This window comes from Squalius cephalus, assembly GCF_949319135.1.
Source record: "Squalius cephalus genome assembly, chromosome: 23".
Taxonomy (NCBI): Eukaryota; Metazoa; Chordata; class Actinopteri; order Cypriniformes; family Leuciscidae; genus Squalius; species Squalius cephalus.
Window position 1 is genome coordinate 6,930,607 of NC_137144.1, and position 19,095 is coordinate 6,949,701.

At 39.8% G+C, this 19,095-nt stretch overlaps 1 protein-coding gene across 1 annotated transcript in view; it reads left to right on the forward strand.

Annotated features, from left to right (window-relative positions):
- The window catches only part of slc5a12 (solute carrier family 5 member 12), a gene marked incomplete at both ends in the record, with an annotated part of 28,426 nt that extends 16,121 nt beyond the window's left edge, over positions 1-12,305 (forward strand). The window contains 11 exons of the mRNA XM_079859749.1: positions 85-239; positions 910-1,050; positions 2,993-3,122; positions 3,311-3,399; positions 3,819-3,931; positions 5,206-5,273; positions 5,366-5,452; positions 6,255-6,442; positions 7,317-7,420; positions 11,974-12,071; positions 12,144-12,305. Of these exons, the coding sequence (XP_079715875.1) occupies positions 85-239; positions 910-1,050; positions 2,993-3,122; positions 3,311-3,399; positions 3,819-3,931; positions 5,206-5,273; positions 5,366-5,452; positions 6,255-6,442; positions 7,317-7,420; positions 11,974-12,071; positions 12,144-12,305 (1,335 nt within the window). The remainder of the gene's footprint in view (positions 1-84; positions 240-909; positions 1,051-2,992; positions 3,123-3,310; positions 3,400-3,818; positions 3,932-5,205; positions 5,274-5,365; positions 5,453-6,254; positions 6,443-7,316; positions 7,421-11,973; positions 12,072-12,143) is intronic.
- Between the last annotated feature and the right edge of the window lie 6,790 nt (positions 12,306-19,095).

A 19,095-nucleotide genomic window follows, 5' to 3' on the forward strand; every position in this document is an offset into this window, starting at 1 on the left:
CTTGTGAATGGGGCATTCAGATGGACTCAGTGACTGGTGATCAGACAAAAACAGGAGAAACAGTGCCAGTGTGTGTGTGTTTAGGGTGGATTGAAGGCTGTGGTCTGGACAGATGCCTTCCAGATGGTGGTGATGGTGGTCGGGTTCCTAACTGTTCTGATCCAGGGAGCGAATAGAGCGGGGGGGATTGAGACTGTTTGGAGCACAGCTCAAACCGGAGGCAGACTGGATGTCTTTGAGTATGTATGTGTTCAGACACTCAATATACTGGTTATACTTAATAAATAAGAACACACTTTATTTAATTTTAGATGTATTATTATTACATGTCATTATTGGAGTAATTATTGATTTATGATTTATACACTGTTTACCTAGACTAGAAATCTAGACGCACCCTAGCGGCAGCAAAATGTATTTTGCAGCCAGGGTAGTCTAAAAAACCTAAATTGGGTCAGGCCAATCACATCGTGTATAGAGTAGGCGGGGCGGGCTTAACATAATGACGACAGAGTCGCGACGGTTCCCTGCTACTTGAAAACAAAGAAGAGCTGCTGCTGGCGAACAGTCTTTCGAATCGGCTTTGGCCGCGACTCTGGAGGACTTGGAGTTAAGTTTTTCTTTGAGAAAAGAGCAAAGAACGGCACTTCTTAAAAAAGGAAAATGTGTTCGTAGTTTTGCCGGCCAGATTCAAAAGTTGAATCTATCAACTAACGTAAGCTCCGCTGTTGGGAAAACGCTCTGGTTGGTTGTAGCAATGTCCTATTGCGTGCAGAGGGAATTTGAAAGACAGCCGTTTATCCCGCCCCTCGGATTGATCGGGCTACTGTTTACCAGCATCAGTGAGTACATTTGAATAGTGACACTTTGTAACAGGTTAAAATACGTTTGTGCACATTTTATTCCCAGCTTTGATGTCAATCCTCTAAGGCGACACACGTTCTGGACCCTCACTGTAGGGGGCACCTTCACGTGGTTGGGTATCTATGGGGTAAATCAGTCTACGATCCAGAGATGCATCTCTTGCAAAACAGAAAGACACGCACGCTGGTGAGCTCCCATTACATGTAACTTTCCCTAATATTCCCAAAATCTGGTCATGCATTTTGATAAAAATAAAAATAAAAATCCAGATTACCATTAAATTATTTAAATAAAAACATTTATGTATTTATACAAATACATTTATCTGGCCAATGTGTTTAATCATTAACAGTGGTGAAAATTTGTTCATTATAATGACATATTTTGTGAAATTTTTGAAATTTTGTACTTTAATGTTCTTGTAACTTAAACAGTACAATAACTACATCAAAGTTATGTATGAACTGATAAAACATATACCTTGAATGCAATGTAAGTCACTTTGGATAAAAACAGCTTCCACATTCCTAGATGCTCTTGAATATTTCTGAACCCTCTGGTGCTGCTCGTGTGGCGGACACAAATGACAGATTTTTTTAATTGTTTTTTTTATTTCAATAAAATGAAAGCAATATTTTAGTTCAATAATGTTTGTTATTTAATATTTTGTATTTTAAGGGATTTTATGGAACAAAATTATATAGTAATAATCCATTTATTCCTGTTAACCACTTTTTGAGCAAAGGCCTGAAAAGGACATTTCCAACTTAAAGTGTTGTAAAGCACAGAAGATTGGTCTCTTTCTAAAGAAGACACTTGGATTAGATTATTGCTAAAGTGAAAGTTAAAAAAAAGTGAACCAAAAAAGTTATTGAATTTTAAGTTTATTATTCATAATCAAAAATTCTATTTTTACATTTTATATTGAAATATCTATTTTCCTATCTAGTTGTGCATATCTAGTTGTGCTCCAGATTTTTGGTTGATATGTCAAAAAATTAACTTTCAGTAAGATTTTGTTGGGCGCAGTATTTCCTCTAGATGAAATTCATTTCCTATTTGTTTCCAATGTAGTCATTTTTGACCGTGAACAATAGGCCTACAAGTGTGTCTATTTTTTTCTTTTTTTTCAGGACCATGTAACATTTTCGAATCATGTCCATGATTTTATTTTGTGTGTTCACATAGCAAGTGGCAAAACCTTTACCTTTAGAAATTCCCAAAAAAACAAAACGTAATTGACCGAACAGCACCAGAGGGTTAATCTAACTTGTACTTCTACCCAAATACATTTCCAAGGAAAACATTATAAAAACATTCTCCTTTTTCTTCAGGCATTTTTTTTTTTTTTCAGTCAATAAATTTGTAGTCAACAGGTTTCAGAATATTGGCTTCAGCCTGTCATCTTAAACAGCATCTTAATAAGGACATTGAGAACACTGTAAATGAAACAGGATTCTTTCAAAAGTTTGTGCATCCAATATACTTTAACCAGTTAACTTACAATACTTTTGTACAATTAAAGTCGACATGAAATGAAAATTCACCCTATTTTCAATATTATATCTGTGCATACATTTCAATTTTTAAAAAATCTTTTGACCTCGTATTGTTTAATCAAAATGATATAACTGGACCTTTGAATGAAACTAACAGACTTCTCTCTGGTGACATATGCAGGACTTCTCCAATCATTTAGTACGCTTAAACCCCGCCCATGCAAGCTCACGGCCTCAAGTTTTGAGAGCCACGCCCACATCTCAGCATCCAATCAAGAGCCGAGGCATAGAAGTCCCAATCCTGCAGTTTTTCTTTTTTCCCTGATAATTGTAACAACATGTAGGAAAAGATCTGTTTCTCCTTTCATTTCATCACGACTTTAAATGTAAAAACTTTTTTTCACTCATGTATCACTCTTTGATATTTTGACTTTTAAATGAAGTATTTTTTTTTACCCATTCTTTAACTTAAGTGCAATTTCCTTTTTTACTTCTACTACTTTTTGCATTTCTGATTTTAAAAATATAGACTGCAAGAACAATAAAATTAAATTCAAGATTTCAAGCACCAGCTTTTCATTTATATTTCGAGTTCAGTTAATAAACAAATGGTCTTTCTTTTGTCTTAGGGCTCTGTATCTGAATCTGCTTGGTTTGTGGATAATTTTGTTCTGTGCTGTGATATCTGGTCTAATGATGTACGCTTTCTACTCCCACTGTGACCCCTGGTCAAGTGGATTGGTCTCTGCACCAGACCAGGTGATGATCTCCATACATTTATTTGAAATAAACCTCGAAAATATAATCACCTGAATTAAACATTAGAACATCCACATGTCAATGGTTTAATATAATTTGTTTAGCAGTATTATTAGTGGCACTCACTAAAGTATTGCTATATTACTATTGCTCATATCGTTAACGTTAGCGTATCCATTTCTTCTCAGCTCATGCCATATTTTGTGATGGAAATTCTCGGGGCTTTTCCAGGACTGCCTGGGTTATTTGTCGCATGTGCGTTCAGTGGAACTCTGAGGTAAAGCTGAGTCATTTTGTCCCTCAATGAGTTTCAGACAATTTACATGTAAAAGTTCACAGTAACATGTGCGTTAATGTAGTAATATAGCTTAGATTTGAATAAAAAATGTATTTGCTTAAGACCCTGAATACAATGTTTAATTATAAAGATGTTTCTTAGATTTAGAAATACGGTACCACTGATATAGAGACATATGTGAGTGTGCATCATTTTATACACATTTGTTTTAAAGATTTGTTGTATTGTTCATGTCTCGATTTCAAAGACATTTCCAAGAACGTTAGTGAGTAAATAATGTTGAGTATTCATTTTTGTGTGAACTCTGCCGTTAAATGGTTTTTAACATATTTTTCATATAGCTGAGCAATACTTCTGACCTATAAAAGGAGACATCATGTTCTGTTTCTCTTTTTCAGCACAGTAGCTGCCAGTATCAATGCTTTAGCCACGGTTATGTATGAGGACTTTGTGAGCCAGTGTTTTGGAGATCTGTCCAACCGAGCAGCCAACTGGATCAGTAAAGCACTGTGTAAATACACCCAATGTGTTCAATCTTTTTAAGGACTTTAATAGACGATTCTCATAATGAGAATATTAATTGTGTCTTATGGCATAAGAGCAGATTTATCACTAAAAAGTCTCAGTGGATCAGTACACCATTATGAGTCACAGCGAAAAAAAGCACACAAAAAAAAAAAACAGCCTGAGCTGAAAACAGCTCGTTCTGCCACTTTATATGGGCAGAAATGGAAACGCAACAGATCATTGGATCTCCAGATTTTACCAAGAAACGTCTGACGTTTTAACTGGCAGAAGTAGGTCAAACAAAAGGCAGAGTGAACCAATGCAAAACCCGAGCAGCTGAACACTCATATGAGCACAACTTTATAAAGTTGGTCTAGAAATCATTGAAGAAGTTAAACACTCAGCACTTGGAACATCAAAGAATGATCATTTCACCATAAATTAGTGATATTTACAGATTTGAATTATCTTGGAGAACACTGTGCTTTAGAATACTTTTAAAAAGAGAACTTTTAATGTAAACTCACTTTGCAATGATGAAGTTGTAATTTAGTACATTTTAAATTCTGCAAGTACTTTAAATGTGCTTTAGTCAACACATCAAAATAAGTGTACTACTTTAAAGCACGACAAAAGATTATTAAACATAATGATTTAAAATGTACTTAAATGTAGTAATTTTAAATGTAGTAAAAATTTAGTAATTTTACATTATTACAAAGTTCACTTTTGAGGAGTGTTACATGTGTTAAGAAACAGTTATGAAAGTGCACTCTCTTTAATTGCTTAAGTGGCTTTTGTTTGATTAATTTCCTATATTATATGCAAGTACAGTTTTTTTTAAAATATACTTTTAAGATTACTGTAAGTACATTTCTTTTTCAGATTTCTTATTTCATATGGTTTCACATCAAGATCTACTGTAATGAATTGACAACAAGATTAGAAATGCCTTAATCCAGTCTTCCATCTGATTGTGTAAAACTCATCACCATTGATGCATATTCTGTTCTTTAGATATTGCTTCTAATGTATCTGTTTTTTTTTTTTTTATTCATAAGGTGAAAACATTTAAAATAACTCTTCTCTAAGTAAATTTCATAAATTATTCATATCCATTGCACAAATGGTGTTCGATGTGCCAAATTTTCATACTTAGGGTTAGTGGTTTGTTCAAATTACTAACCCTAAATATAAGAATTGTAAAAGTGATGCTTGACTAAGCAAGAACTACTTCATTTCATTAACTACACTGACTAATTGTCTGCTGATACTCAGGTGTGGTGTTTGGTGTGGCCTGCACTACTATGGCCGTGGGTGCTTCATATATGGGAGGAATTGTGCAGGTATGTGGCTCATGGGATTCTCATTTGGGTTCAGATTATCTGTTCCTGCTTAATTTCCTGTCGTTGAGTATCTTTTTCCTCTCGTGCCTCAGGCGGCCCTCAGTATCCATGGCATGTGCGGAGGCCCAATGCTGGGCCTGTTTTCTCTTGGAATCCTGTTTCCTGTCACTAACCTTAAGGTTAATCTAAACTTTCATACCAGACTTGTGAAGGAGGGTACGGAAATGTATAATGGTTGGATTTAACTTTTTGTTTTCTCTCAATTTTGGAGCTGAAACAACAGCAAACAAAATGTTTAAACATTTAATTTTTACATTTTTACATCTCATTTACCAATGACATTGAATTTTAAAAGAATACTTTATTTGTCAACTTTGAACTTGAAATGCAATATTTAATGTTTCATAATGGTAAAATCTCCTAATTTTACTTTGTACAATTTTAAATATTATAGCTGGTAATTGTTGAAGAGGTTTTTGAAAAAAATAATAATACTTCATGTGTATTTATGCAGCATTTTATATTTAAGCTAGGGCTAGAAAATGTTTTTCTATGGAGTTTATATAATTTTTCTATAAAGTATAATGCACAAATCAATAAGACAGAAATCTTGTTGTTGTTTTTTTTCATTTTCATAAGCTTGAGATCAAGCAATTTTCCCCTATTTATCTGCAGAACCTCCATTTAAATAGAAAATATGAATGAGTATAAAAAAATGTTACAGAGCCCCTAAAGGGACCTGATGGGAAAAATATATGAGATGGGAGTAAAAGCAAATGTTTTTGCGAAGGAACGCAGAGATTTTGCGAGCAAACTCAAAAGTTTCTCAGGGAACGCACAACTTTTGCCAGAGAGTGCAAAAGCATTGAAATAATTTTTCGTGTACTTCATGTAAAATAAAACATGAATTACTTTTTAATTTGTGCTTCACTAAAGTTCATATTGTTCACATCCTTTGTGATTTGTGGTCTTTATCTTTAGGGGGCATTTGGGGGATTGATTGTGGGCATCAGTCTCTCATTCTGGGTTGGTGTGGGGGCTTTCATTTATCCAGCACCCAGCAATAACACACATCCTCTTGAACTCAGCACTGCAGGCTGCAACTTCAGCATCACAGCTGATGGATCCAACCAAACATCACTCACCATGAGCGCTCTCTCCTCTGACAGGTGCAATGTGCTTTTATCATTCTTCTGAAGTTAAAATACCGAATACCCCACTTTTGTGGAAAGAAATTTGTGTTTGTCAATTTATGCAGAAGCAGCATATCTTACATGCTCACAGAAGTGTGTCTGTGTATCTATTGACAGTAAAGGTCCTTGCATACTGAATCCGAAATTCTCGTCTGGAATTTCCACACGTTAAAAAATAAATACGACCTCACGTTATGTCAATCACGCTTCCGAAACTTTCGTCCATCAAAAAAATTCGGATCAGGTTTTATTTTCTGCGTTTTTTGCATCCGTAGCAAGCATTTTGATAGGTGTTTTGACAATTCAGAGACACAATACGAATGACAAATACGAAAAAACGCATACGAAAATTTCGGACTCAGTGTGCAAGGACCTTTAGTCAGTACTTGCTCTGCAGCAGAAGTGTAGCAGATGCAGTCCAGCAAGACCAAATACTTTAACTTTGCCATTTTGAATAAGATGCTAAAACTATTTCTAGAGTTGTCCTGATTGAAATGAAGTTCTTATAATATAATATAAAAATCAATTGACAGTCCTATTTTTTACAGTACAAATGTAAACATGCTGCACTTTCATTATAATATCACATAATCATTTGTTAACAAGTATTCATTACTTCAATGAGCTCATTGTTTCTTCCTTAAATTATCACATTGTGATTTTGACTGTGATTTTGTACTGTAGATGTAAATTTCTGAAATACATTACTTAGACAGTTACCTCTGATGACAGATCACTCTAAACTGTAATGTGGACTGAAACGATGTGCATTGTGAAAAGCGCTATACAAATTGTGAATGTGTATTGAATAGAATGAATATGATGTAAATTATCTCTGTCTTGTGTTCAGGTATTGGCTGGCTGATTCATGGTACTCCATGTCCTATCTGTACTATAGTGCAGTGGGCTTTATTGGCACTATAGCAGCAGGCCTACTTATCACACTGCTGACGGGTGAGAGCAACATTTCATTATAGGCGGCTGCATATATGGGAAAAAAACACCTAGCCCTAAAAAAATTCTAACAAAGGTTTCTCAGCTTTTTTTTGTAGTATTAGGTGTCCTTAATAACATACTAAAAGTTTACCAAAGTTGGACCACTAGAAAGGTGTAATTTTCAAGATGGCGTCTAAGATGGAGAGGAAGCCTTTAAAATATCCTAACTCCTTCATTATTTGACCTAGCCAAGTAATCTTGGTGTCCAACCCCATGTTTTCTGGGTCTACCAGAGGTTTAGTTTAATGCCACCTTTATACTCAAAAACATCTATAGAGGATGCATTACATATGTATTACCTTATTCAAATTGAAATGAGTGACCATTTTAGAGGGTTCACACACGGGCCTCTGTTCGGGCTAATTCAGAGTTGTTTATGATCACTCATTTCAATTTGAATAAGGTAATACATATGTAATGCATCCTCTATAGATGTTTTTGAGTATAAAGGTGGCATTAAACTAAACCTCTGGTTTAGTAAAATTCAGGTAAGCCTTCAGACTTGAACCACGGTTTCTTCAGCCCCTACTTCCTCGTCCCAAAGAAGGATGGGGGTCTGCGCCCCATATTTGGTCTAGCCCTGGCTCCGCGGACGTTCTCCAAGTGCATGTATGCAGCTCGTCACAAGTGTGTCGTCACAGGGACCTCTCCACCACCTCCAGTCTCTTGGTCTCAGGTTGAATGCTCAGAAGAGTGTCTTAACTCCTTCTCAGCAGACCACTTTCCTGGGTGTCCAACTCGATTCTCTCTCGATGCAGGCCCTTCTGGCCCCTGCTCAATTTTCCAGTCTCCGTGCGTGCTTAGTCCGTTTCAGGGTCGGCCATCGTGTAGCGGTGGGCATATGTCGCAGGCTTCTGGGGCTCATGGCAGCAGCCTCTCCTGTGGTGCCCTTGGGTTCCTTCATGAGACCATTTCTGTGGTGGATGAAACTCAGGGGCATCCGCCCTTCTTGGTCTGCCTTCCACCTGCTGAGAGTGTCGCACAGTTGCCTTTGCGCTCTTTGGAGGTGGAAAGACTCCCCCTTTTTACTTCAGGGGGTCATGATGGGTGTAGTTTGCCGTCGCCAGGTTGTCACGACGGACGCCTCTGACTGGTTGGGGTGTGGTCTTCGAGGGCAGACCGGCGTGCGGTGTTTGGACGGGCGAGCTTCTCTCGTGGCACATAAATTGCCTCGAGTTGCAAGCCGTCTCTCTGGCCCTGGATAATTTTCTCCCGGCCCTGATGGACTGTCATGTCATTGTCAGGACGAACAACATGGCAGTGGTGTCCCATGTAAATCGCCAGGGAGGCTCACAGTCACGCACCCTCGACAGGCATGCGCACCGCCTCCTCCTTTGGGCTCAAGACAGGTTTCTTTTGCTGAGAGCAGTTCACTTTCTGGGGAACGGATGTTGCACCGCCAAACAGTGGCTCAAATTTGGAGCATGTTCAGCTCATCTATTCAATCACATACTGGCAGCAACAAAACATCTTGAGTTATTTACTGTATATCTAACAATAAAAAATCTGCTGCTCTCAGAGATAGAGAAAGACCATTCATACCAAAGAATCTGAGAGCTGCGAATAGTCTTATCAAAGTTATTTTAAAGAAGTCATACATCAATCTTTTTACACAAATCTTTTTATATATTTTTTTTATATGGCTAATTTCTTGGCATATGAAACAAATAATAACAATTACATGTTGTGGTTTTGTTGTTGGGTCCGATATATTTGGTGTTGTCTCATCCTTCAAAGCAGCTCCATTAGCATTATCCTCTTGCTAAATATGTTTTCCTTAAAACTGATAATCACTTAAAGGGTTAGTTCACCCAAAAATTAAAATTCTGTCAGTAATTACTCTCCCTCATGTTGTTCCAACCCCGTAAGACTTTCATTCATCTTCAGAACACAAATTAAGATATTGTTGATTAAATCTGAGAGCTAGATCACTCCTCCATAGGCTTCTATTGGACCGAAACTTGCCGGGCCAGAAAGTTTGAAAAGACAATGTTTAAAATAGTCCAAGTGACTACAGTGGCTCAACCATAAGTTTATCAAGCAACGAGAATGTGTGCACAAAAAAAAAAAACTCAAATAATGACTTTATTCAACTATTCATTTTCTTCTGTATGGGCCTCTGAGTGAGTTCACATAGTGTAACAGCGCAGCGCTTCTGTGTTCGTACCGCACAAGAGCAGACAATTCATCAACTCTTTTTAAACCAAAGAGCGGACGTTTCCCATTATCACTGCAGGTATGTCACTGCACCTCCCCTGCGACCTCTCTTCCTGATCTTAAAATTGATTTCCTACAGATAGACGTCAGGAACAAATCCACCCGAGGTTGAAAGCCGCAACTCCAAGAGCTCTAGCTGGTTATGGGTGATGAAGGGTGGGCATGGCCTCGGTTCACTTCTGTCCTGCAGGCCCAATGTTTGAGTTACTCTCCAAAAGCCAATAAAAGGCAAACCAAAGTAGGAATATTAAATACCATCATATCGATAGCGTCAGAATGCAGTCCAATTTAAAAGTCATGCATCTGATTTAAATAAGATGTACACACACTCTTCATACAGGTGGCCGAGACAACAGCAAAGGGCCTCAATGTTTACCCAAACCATCTATGGTCGCTAGTTCTGTCGTCAACGATTCGGTGTTCCCAAAACCATAGCTCAAACGAACATCCCAGAACAGTATTGCAAATTTGTGTGGTTGGAACTACAGATTTTGACCTGTGGTTAGAAGAAGGGCTTGACATTAACATCCACCAGCCCACCAAATGCAGGTGGATTTCACCAATGGCATGTAATGCAGTCACTCCTACAAGCCACATTGGCAGGTTGAATTAATAAATTAAGTGCAATGTAGTGTAATGTAATATCGAAACGCTGAATACAAAATACCAGCTGCACTTTTTCCCCTCTCTCATCTCTCCGACATTTGCTGTTTCATTTGGTCAAGATGAATATTGTTGATGTTTTAAACAAGTGAGTGAGGGGAGGAGGGTTTGTCAACTCGCTGTTGGAGAGATGAGAGAGCGAGAAATAGCAGCTGGTTTCGTATATTCTATCATGTATAAAATTATGCACCATAATTTTACTCATTCCCGCAGATTTTGTGCTCACAGCCAAAGTGTGCAAACATAAAGCTGCCTCGCAGTACTGAATATAGTTCTTTTTCACTGCATATCGTGCCTAAACAGTCAAATACACACAAAATAATGTCAAAATGCTGGTTTTGGCAAGTATTCACGTAAACAGAGTCAGTTAGGTTTTAAGTGAACTTAAACAATTGAGAACTTAAAAGCATGCAATGGCCATTCTGGTGGTCCTTGAGCGCCACCTTTGCTTGAACTTCAAAGATGGAAATCAAGGACACCGACAAGACAGCCCTCCTTCACTCCCATGTATCCCCAGCGGGCCGGTTTGGTTGGCTTTGCTAAACCTTTTACAGCGGCCAAGAAATCATTGCAAGCCATGCGCCACTTCCTCCCGAAGATGGCTAGTTCTGCTGCTGCTTCCAGTCGCCCAAGCCGCTGACTCGGCAGCACACTAGGCCAGCATCTACACCTGCTCAGCCCCAGCCCAAGGCAGAACCTGAGATCATAGTCTAAATATACTGACAATATGGCAAAGCTCGCTCCCGTTACATAATTAATGACAGTTCTATATTGTTAAAACCAGCATGGTTCAACAATGGATGTGTGACAAAGTTACTACCGTTTCGTAAAACAGACGTGACTAGCTAGTTAATTTCTCCAAAGATGCATTCAACTATGGCAGTTAAGCACCAAATTATGCCATTTTATGAGAAACAAACCCCTGCCTGACAACAACACTGGGCCAACCAATGGGATGATTTTAGGATGGGACTATCTATAGTTTTACAACAGTCATTATTTTAGCAATTTGAGAATTTAAGAAGAAATTAGCCACTTTTAGACCTTTGGCATACTATTTTGAACATATTTTGATTTGGGATGCATTAAATCTACTTTTCAGATAACTTGAAATTTTCCCATTCCCCACTTGAAAATGCCCACTGTTACGATGCTTAAAGTTGGACAAAGTTGGGGCAGATCGATCAACTCTGATTTCAATGAGAAGCATCATTTGACGTCCCTTTCTAGATGACAGTGACTAAAGTGAAATTCCAATGGTTGTTTTCAAGTGAAGATGGGAGAATTTTAAGTTCTGTGTTTTTTTTGCAACACTTTGAGGTCAGAAGTAGGGTATGTCTTACCACCTCCAACGTCATATTATCTTGCATATTGTTTAGGACGCATATTGTGTGAATTAGGACACAGACATAATAGTTGTCTTTCTTCCTCCATATTATTTAACTGTGATTAAGCCAAGTTGTCTAACAATGTGAGCAATCTTAATTCACCCTGACATTACAACCAGTATGCTTTCTGTATGTATGCACCAGTTTTCTGCACAATAAATGGTCTGGGTGAACTGAGCAAGGAGTTTTATTTTGAGAATTACGATAAATTGTTGTATATAACTGCAATTCTGGTGTCTTTAGGACCAATGGACCCCAAAAAGTTGAAGCCAGGTATGACTCGATCAATGAAGGACGTGATCTGCTTCTGCTCTGAGAGATTCATACACACAGACAAAGAGGTACAGAGCGTCTTTTAGAATGTGCCTTTGAGTTGTCTGAATGCACACTGAACCTTTCTTTGCTTCTATTAGGATTTGGGAGACTTTGGCAAGGCATGGGAGAAACATCCAGAACAGGAAGGTGTCATAAAAATGGAGACGGTCAAGAGCAGTAGTGATGGCCTGCAGGAAAATGCTTATACTAATGCTGCCTTTGACCAAAATGAAACTAGTCAAGTTCAAGTAAAGCTGTAACTTTTTGAGTTCAGTATCATAAATGTAAATACATGGTCAATGAAGTCAAAGAATACATCAGCTATTTCATTTAAAAGATACAATCAAAATTTTATTACAGAAAAGTATGATCCAAATTTATGTTACATACATGTTTTGCACAATTCTTGTATGCATACTGTTATTTGCGTTACACGTAAACCAGGACATCATAAACAAAGGATCTCATAAACAGCCTTTATATCATAACTATAAAAAAAATAAAATAATGTGGTGTCATTCAGAGTTGCATTGAACATTATTCAAGGTGACTGTTAATTTGCCAGTTAGAATGTGCTCCTGGATCAACATCTTAAAACCTGGGGTGCTCATTCCTGATCCTGGAATCTATCTTCCTGCAAAGTTTCCCTCCAATCATATTCAATTACACCTGAAACAACTAATTAGGATCTTCAGGAACACTTGATAATCACAAACAGGTGTGTTGGTCCTATGTCGTACAGTGAGAGAGGTTCAAAGACGGCCTTTGTCATTGTCTTACGAGGAAAGATAGCCTGCGATAATTTTCTGACAGTGTCAGAATGTCAGTGTCATCTCAAAATGTTTTTGCTACTAGCCAATAAAAATGCAACATAAAGTGGAGTATTGATCAACACGACAAAAGCTTAAAACTACGCTAAAAACTTAAACTACTTACCTCAAGCTCCATTTACAAAATTGGCTTGCCAAGTTGGCCTCTTTTTCCTAGCCATGTCCATATTCTCCTCTTTTGCTTCCTCCTCTTTTTTTTCAGCGCACATAAAAAACGCATTTGCCAAAGTGCGATTAATCTTGCTCTATTTGTTTAGCACTAGCGCATGCTGATGATGTTTTATTCCTCTATACTATCTTGTGTCGTAGCCTACGATTCAATAAGTGTCATCATCGTATAGTATACATACATGTCGTACCCAAGTTTATTAGATCCATGTCGTACAGTGTGATTTGTAATGATCTTACAGGATTGCCGAAATTGCACATTCTGTAGCAGGCATTACATATACTGCCAGTGCTCAAATTAAAGGTGCAATAAGCGATTTCTGAGAAATGCGGTTGAAAAATTTAATCAAAACATTTTTGTGAATATTTGCTAGATGTCTGTTCTTTGTGTGTGCTGGGGAAAAAAAAGTGTTTCTATTGGGTAGTGGTCTGCTTTTTGGGGTGTCAATTTCAAATCAGAAATTGCTTACTGCACCTTAAATCTGTTACATTTCTAAAAACCTAACCAAAACCCTAATATCAGAGAAAAATATTTTTGTCAAGACCCAACCTCAGCTCAACCCCATTCATGCAAGCTCATTCAAAATTAACATAATCCTCACCCATGAATCACATTTCGCTGTGGGATCTTGTAAACTCCCTTCTCAGACTTTGACATATTGCATAATCCAAAATAATCTAATTGTCGATATGCCAAAATATGAACACATTCATGAATCTGTAAATTTGAGTCAGAATGGCTTTGCGAACAATTTACACAAAAATTAATTTTGCTCATGCTTCATAATGAGGCCCATTGGCTCTACACAGAGCCTACGTACTAGAGTCTCTCTGCCATTTGAATGTCATACATATGCTTTATGTAAATTGAACAAAACTCCGAAATGGAATTTTGAATTTAAACGTAAACAGTGAAATTTTACAGCAAAATAGCATCCATCTTTTTAATAGTCACAATTGCATTGCTTTGAATTAGACTAATGATTGATGTTGCAGGAAGTCATTCTTAGAATTGAAAGCAGTAATTCTGTGTAAGATCTGTTAAGCATTGACTATGATGTTATAATACATGCTGTTACTCATTACTTCTAAACATTTTTATTGTTTCATGTGCTTTTGACAGGCATTTTCAATGAAGACATGTTATACACTACCAAGCGTGTTTGATAAACCCTGAATAACATTTGCTGCCCAATAGCCTGTAAAAATGTTAATGAGAACGCCACAAACCCATTAACAGCTGATCATTCATGATGATGAACCACTACAACATGTACAGATCTCAGATCAGTCTTCTCTGATTTAAGCAGATATAGGCCATGCACACTTCACAGTAAAAAGTGCACACAAAAAAAACACAAAAAAAACAAAAAACACAAAGGTTTGTCAAGAGCCCTAGATAGGCTGGGCTCATAAATCAGGTCATGCATAGATTACAGTACACCAAGAGAATGGTGTGTTACATTAAAGACTACTTCCTGTTTAAGAACAGCCTCACATTTTCATTCTACTGAGAACTGCTGGTCCTGCTTAGCATCCATAACATACAAAGCATCAAATCAAAATTTAGTTTTCTAATACAGTGGTTCTCAACTGGTCTTGATTTGACCTAAATGGTGACCCAACACCATGCTAAAATTGGGCTGTCCACATCCCTACCAAAGTAGACCAGGGACTATAGTTTTTGGATTGTGACCCACCAGTTGAGAACAACTGTTCTAATAAACTACACAGTGATCAGTTTTAACATAGATTTTTATTTCAACTGTGATTCCTAAATAGAGTTAACAGGAAATAAATTACACTCCTAAAGTGTTTTCATGAAATTAAACTTTAATTGGACTTTTTCCAGTGTAGTGAAGTATCTAAGGCAAAAACACAATTTAAGCTTATTTTCTGAGTTTTTTTTAGTGTATACTATCTATACTCATATGGGGACTGTACCCATGCAAATAGAAAGTGCAAAAATATATACCTAAAAAAGCGATACTTGATTCAAGCTAGGAAAATATGATACAGAGTTCTCATCTGCAAACACTCAAAGGGCCTGAGGAGGACATGCAATGACTGTTCGAAATGGAATACTAGTGTACTTCTTGAATACGTACTGCATACTGCATAGTATACACTGTAATGTGCCTACATTTTTTTTTTAAGTATGTTAAAAAGAACACATTATGAAATGATAAATGTTTTGAACAGTAGTATGCTACATAGTGGTCACATGGCCTCATTACATTGCATGTGTAATTTAATTAAACTATGTGACATCTAGTTATTTCTAAAATAAAAATGTTTATTTTGCACTGTTGATCAGAACGTGAGAAAGGAGAATCATGGTTCATATCACTTTCAGTGGATTTGTCAAACTAAAATGTAAGGTCAAGTAGAGCGCATTGCATTTTGGGATACAGTATCTCACACACTGCTCTACTGCACATTTTATCACATGTAGTAAGTCATAATCCATGCATACACAAAATGAACATACTTCACACAGTATACAATACATACTGAAGAAACAGTATGAGTTGTAGGATAGTATGCTATTTCGAACATAGCCATTGCGTTGGGTTTTGAAAAACTGTGAGAATGAGATGCATGCTGGGAGCACTCACTTCATCAGCTTTACAAAACACTCTATCACACACACACACACACACACACACACACACACACACACACACACACACACACACACACATGCAAACACACAATTATAAATGCACATTTAAACGTGCACACATACACACCCAAAGAAAATGAAACAGAAAATAAAACATTTAAATTTACAAAGAAATAAAACAAAAAAGCAAAATGTCAAATAAGATGTCTTACGTGTCTTACGTGTCTATTGTCTCTAGTGTTAAATCATCACATCTGCTTTATGCTCTAACTGTATGAATAATGGATTGATTGATATGAGCTAATGCGGTTAGATTTTGACAGTAGTTGGCTATGTTTGGAGTGGAATATTAGCTTACTGCTTATTTCATGCTGCACAGTTTGTGTATACTGCATACTATTTTTTAATAGTATGTGAAACAGCATCCATTATGCAATGGTAAATGTTTCAAACAGTAGGCCTAGTATGCTACATAGTTGCTACATAACTCAAGTAATGTCTAGTAACCGAGTAATATTTTGGAAATAATATGCATTTTAATCCATTTTTGGTATTCCAATCAAATAATGAATCAAAAATGATTTAATAATAATCATATTACTTCTAGTTCATTAATCAAACTGGAAAATTAGTGCTGGAGGATGACATAGTTTTGTAGGTCAAAACCTGGAAATGATTTAGCATTTTAGCACTTCCGATTATTCTGAAGTCATTGGGGTTTTTGAATGGGTTTTTTGGTTAAATGCCTGAAATAAGGTATTTGGTTGATGAGATCAAGATATTTTTATTTTATTTTATCACAGCAAATACAACAGTTCCCTTTCGTTGTCACTCCGAGTTACGTCGGATGACGACGAATGGGGTTTCGCTTAGAAAGCCTATCATCTTCGAGTATATAAAACGAGCCAATGGCAATGAAATGCCATGGGTCTGCAGAATTTGCATAGCATATCTCCGCCCCATCCTGGGGGTATATAAGGAAGTACGCCGGCAACATGCAGATATGTTTTCGCTTCGGAGCCAAGTTGATTCTTCACTCCACAGCCAAATTCTGAGTTATCTCTTCATTCTCTTCGAGACGAGCCTCTCTCCAAGTGTTGGTGTGACATTCAGTTCCAGCGAGTGCATTCCCTGCTTATCTGTGCAGTGATTTGCCAGAGTGTGTGTGTTCTCTCCCTGGTCGCTTCAGCATTTGTGGAGAAATCTCCTTTCACAAAAGAGCATTGCACGCGGCACGTCTTTTTAAAGATGCCTCGCCCGTGTATTTCTGGTTGCGGTCTATATGTGTCTGACTCTGATGGGCACAATCGCTGCCTTGTGTGTCTGGGTGTCGAGCACGCTAAGGCAGCGTTTGTGGATGAGTCATGTTCCCATTGCGGGAACATGCCCATCGCACGGTTGCGGTCGAGACTCAATGACCTTCGTGGTAGAGTCCCCTCACCCGCACCCCGATCTACGAGCTCCAAGAGAGCTGGTACTTCGGGCTGGCGGCCAGGGTGACCTGAGGGTTACGGTGTGGAACAAAGCGCCGACTATTCCACGCTCCACACCGCCCTCTAGCACTGTGCAACCCGCGAGTGTTCCAAATGAGCCTGCAGTACAGTCCACTGACTTGCCGCATGTCTCATTTGGCGCTCCAGAGGAGTGTGCCAGCATTGCCCGAGTCTGATCCCGAGCTGACGGCCATGCTTTCCCGGGCAGCCGCGGCCATTGGTCTTGAGTGGTCCCCGAAAGCGCCGTGGAGGAAGCCGCAGGAAGGCGCCACAGCCCTCTCCCGCCCCGCTAAACTCCAGGCCAAGCGGCGCTCCTGAGACGGGCTGCTCAGAGATGGCACTGAGTTCTTTTCAGGAGACTGTAGCAGGGCCGATCCTTCCCCCGGTGGAGAGCCGGGGGAGAATCCTTGGTTGTCCCATTCCCGCTGCTCGTCCCACGACGGGCAGCACCCTAAAATGGTTAAAGAAAGAACTCACTCTCCCATCTCTGAGCACACAGAGTTCTCAGATGACAGTGCACGCCGCTCACGAGCCCCGCCACTCTCGTCCCCCTCTGTCGCCAGACCCCTGCCGGAGCACGCCCCCGTGGGACGCTGGTCCTCCCCTGGCCTCCTCTGGCAGGACGCGGCTAATGACCGTGCCCCCGCACCGGGCCGCTATGCCACCCACGCCTGGGCCGGTCATTCCGCCTCGCTGCACCACCGACGGTACGTCTGTGGTCCGTATGACCCCGCTGGTTCAGTTTCTGGGAGCCTGGTTAGAGCTTCCCGGTCTGTCCCGCTGGGTCGCGAGGACCATCAGGCTCGGCTACGCGATTCAGTTCGCGCGGTCACCTCCCCGCTTCAGGGGAGTCCGCTTCACAATGGTTGGTGGCAATGCCCCTGTCATGAGAGCGGAGGTCGCCACCCTACTGGCGAAGGGTGCGATCGAGACTGTCCCTCCAGCCGAAATGAGGTCCGGCTTCTACAGCCCTTACTTCATTGTACCGAAGAAATCCGGTGGGTTACGACCTATCCTGGACCTGCGCGTCTTGAACCGCTCCCTTCACAGGCTGCCGTTCAAGATGCTCACGGCCAAACGCCTTTTCGAATGCGTACGGCCACAGGATTGGTTTGCAGCGATCGACCTGAAGGACGCCTACTTCCATGTCTCCATTCTTCCTCGACACAGACCGTTTCTTCGGTTTGCTTTCGAGGGGCAGGTATACCAGTACGCGGTTCTCCCTTTCAGGCTAGCCCTGTCTCCTCGCGTCTTCACGAAGGTCGTCGAGGCAGCCCTTGTTCCCCTACGAGAACACGGGGTTCGCATCCTGAACTATCTCGACGACTGGCTGATCCTAGCTCACTCTCGAGACCAGGTTTGCGAACACAGGGACCTTGTGCTCCGGAACCTAGCTCGTCTGGGCCTTCGGGTCAACTGAGAGAAGAGCAAACTCTGCCCAGTGCAGAGGATCTCTTTTCTCGGTATGGAAATCGACTCGGTCGCCATGTGCGCGCAGCTTACGAGCGAGCGCGCGCAGTCACTGCTGACTTGTCTTCGTCAGTTCGAGGGCAAGAGTGCGGTCCCACTGAAAATTTTTCAGAGGCTCCTGGGGCATATGGCATCCGCAGTTGCTTTGGTTCCGCAGTATGGCATTGCTTCATATGAGACCGCTTCAGCTTTGGCTTCGCGATCGAGTCCCGAGGTGGGCATGGCAACACGGCACGCTCCGAGTCCCAGTGACTCCGACCTGCCGTCAGACCTTCCCCCCGTGGTCGAACCTCAATTTTCTACTGGCCGGAGTTCCCTTAGAACGAGCTTCCAGGCATGTTGTTGTATCAACAGATGCCTCCGCCACAGGTTGGGGTGCCATGTGCAATGGACATGCTGCCGCGGGCTCCTGGACAGGACCCCAGCGCCTTTGGCATGTCAATTGCCTCGAGTTGCTGGCTGT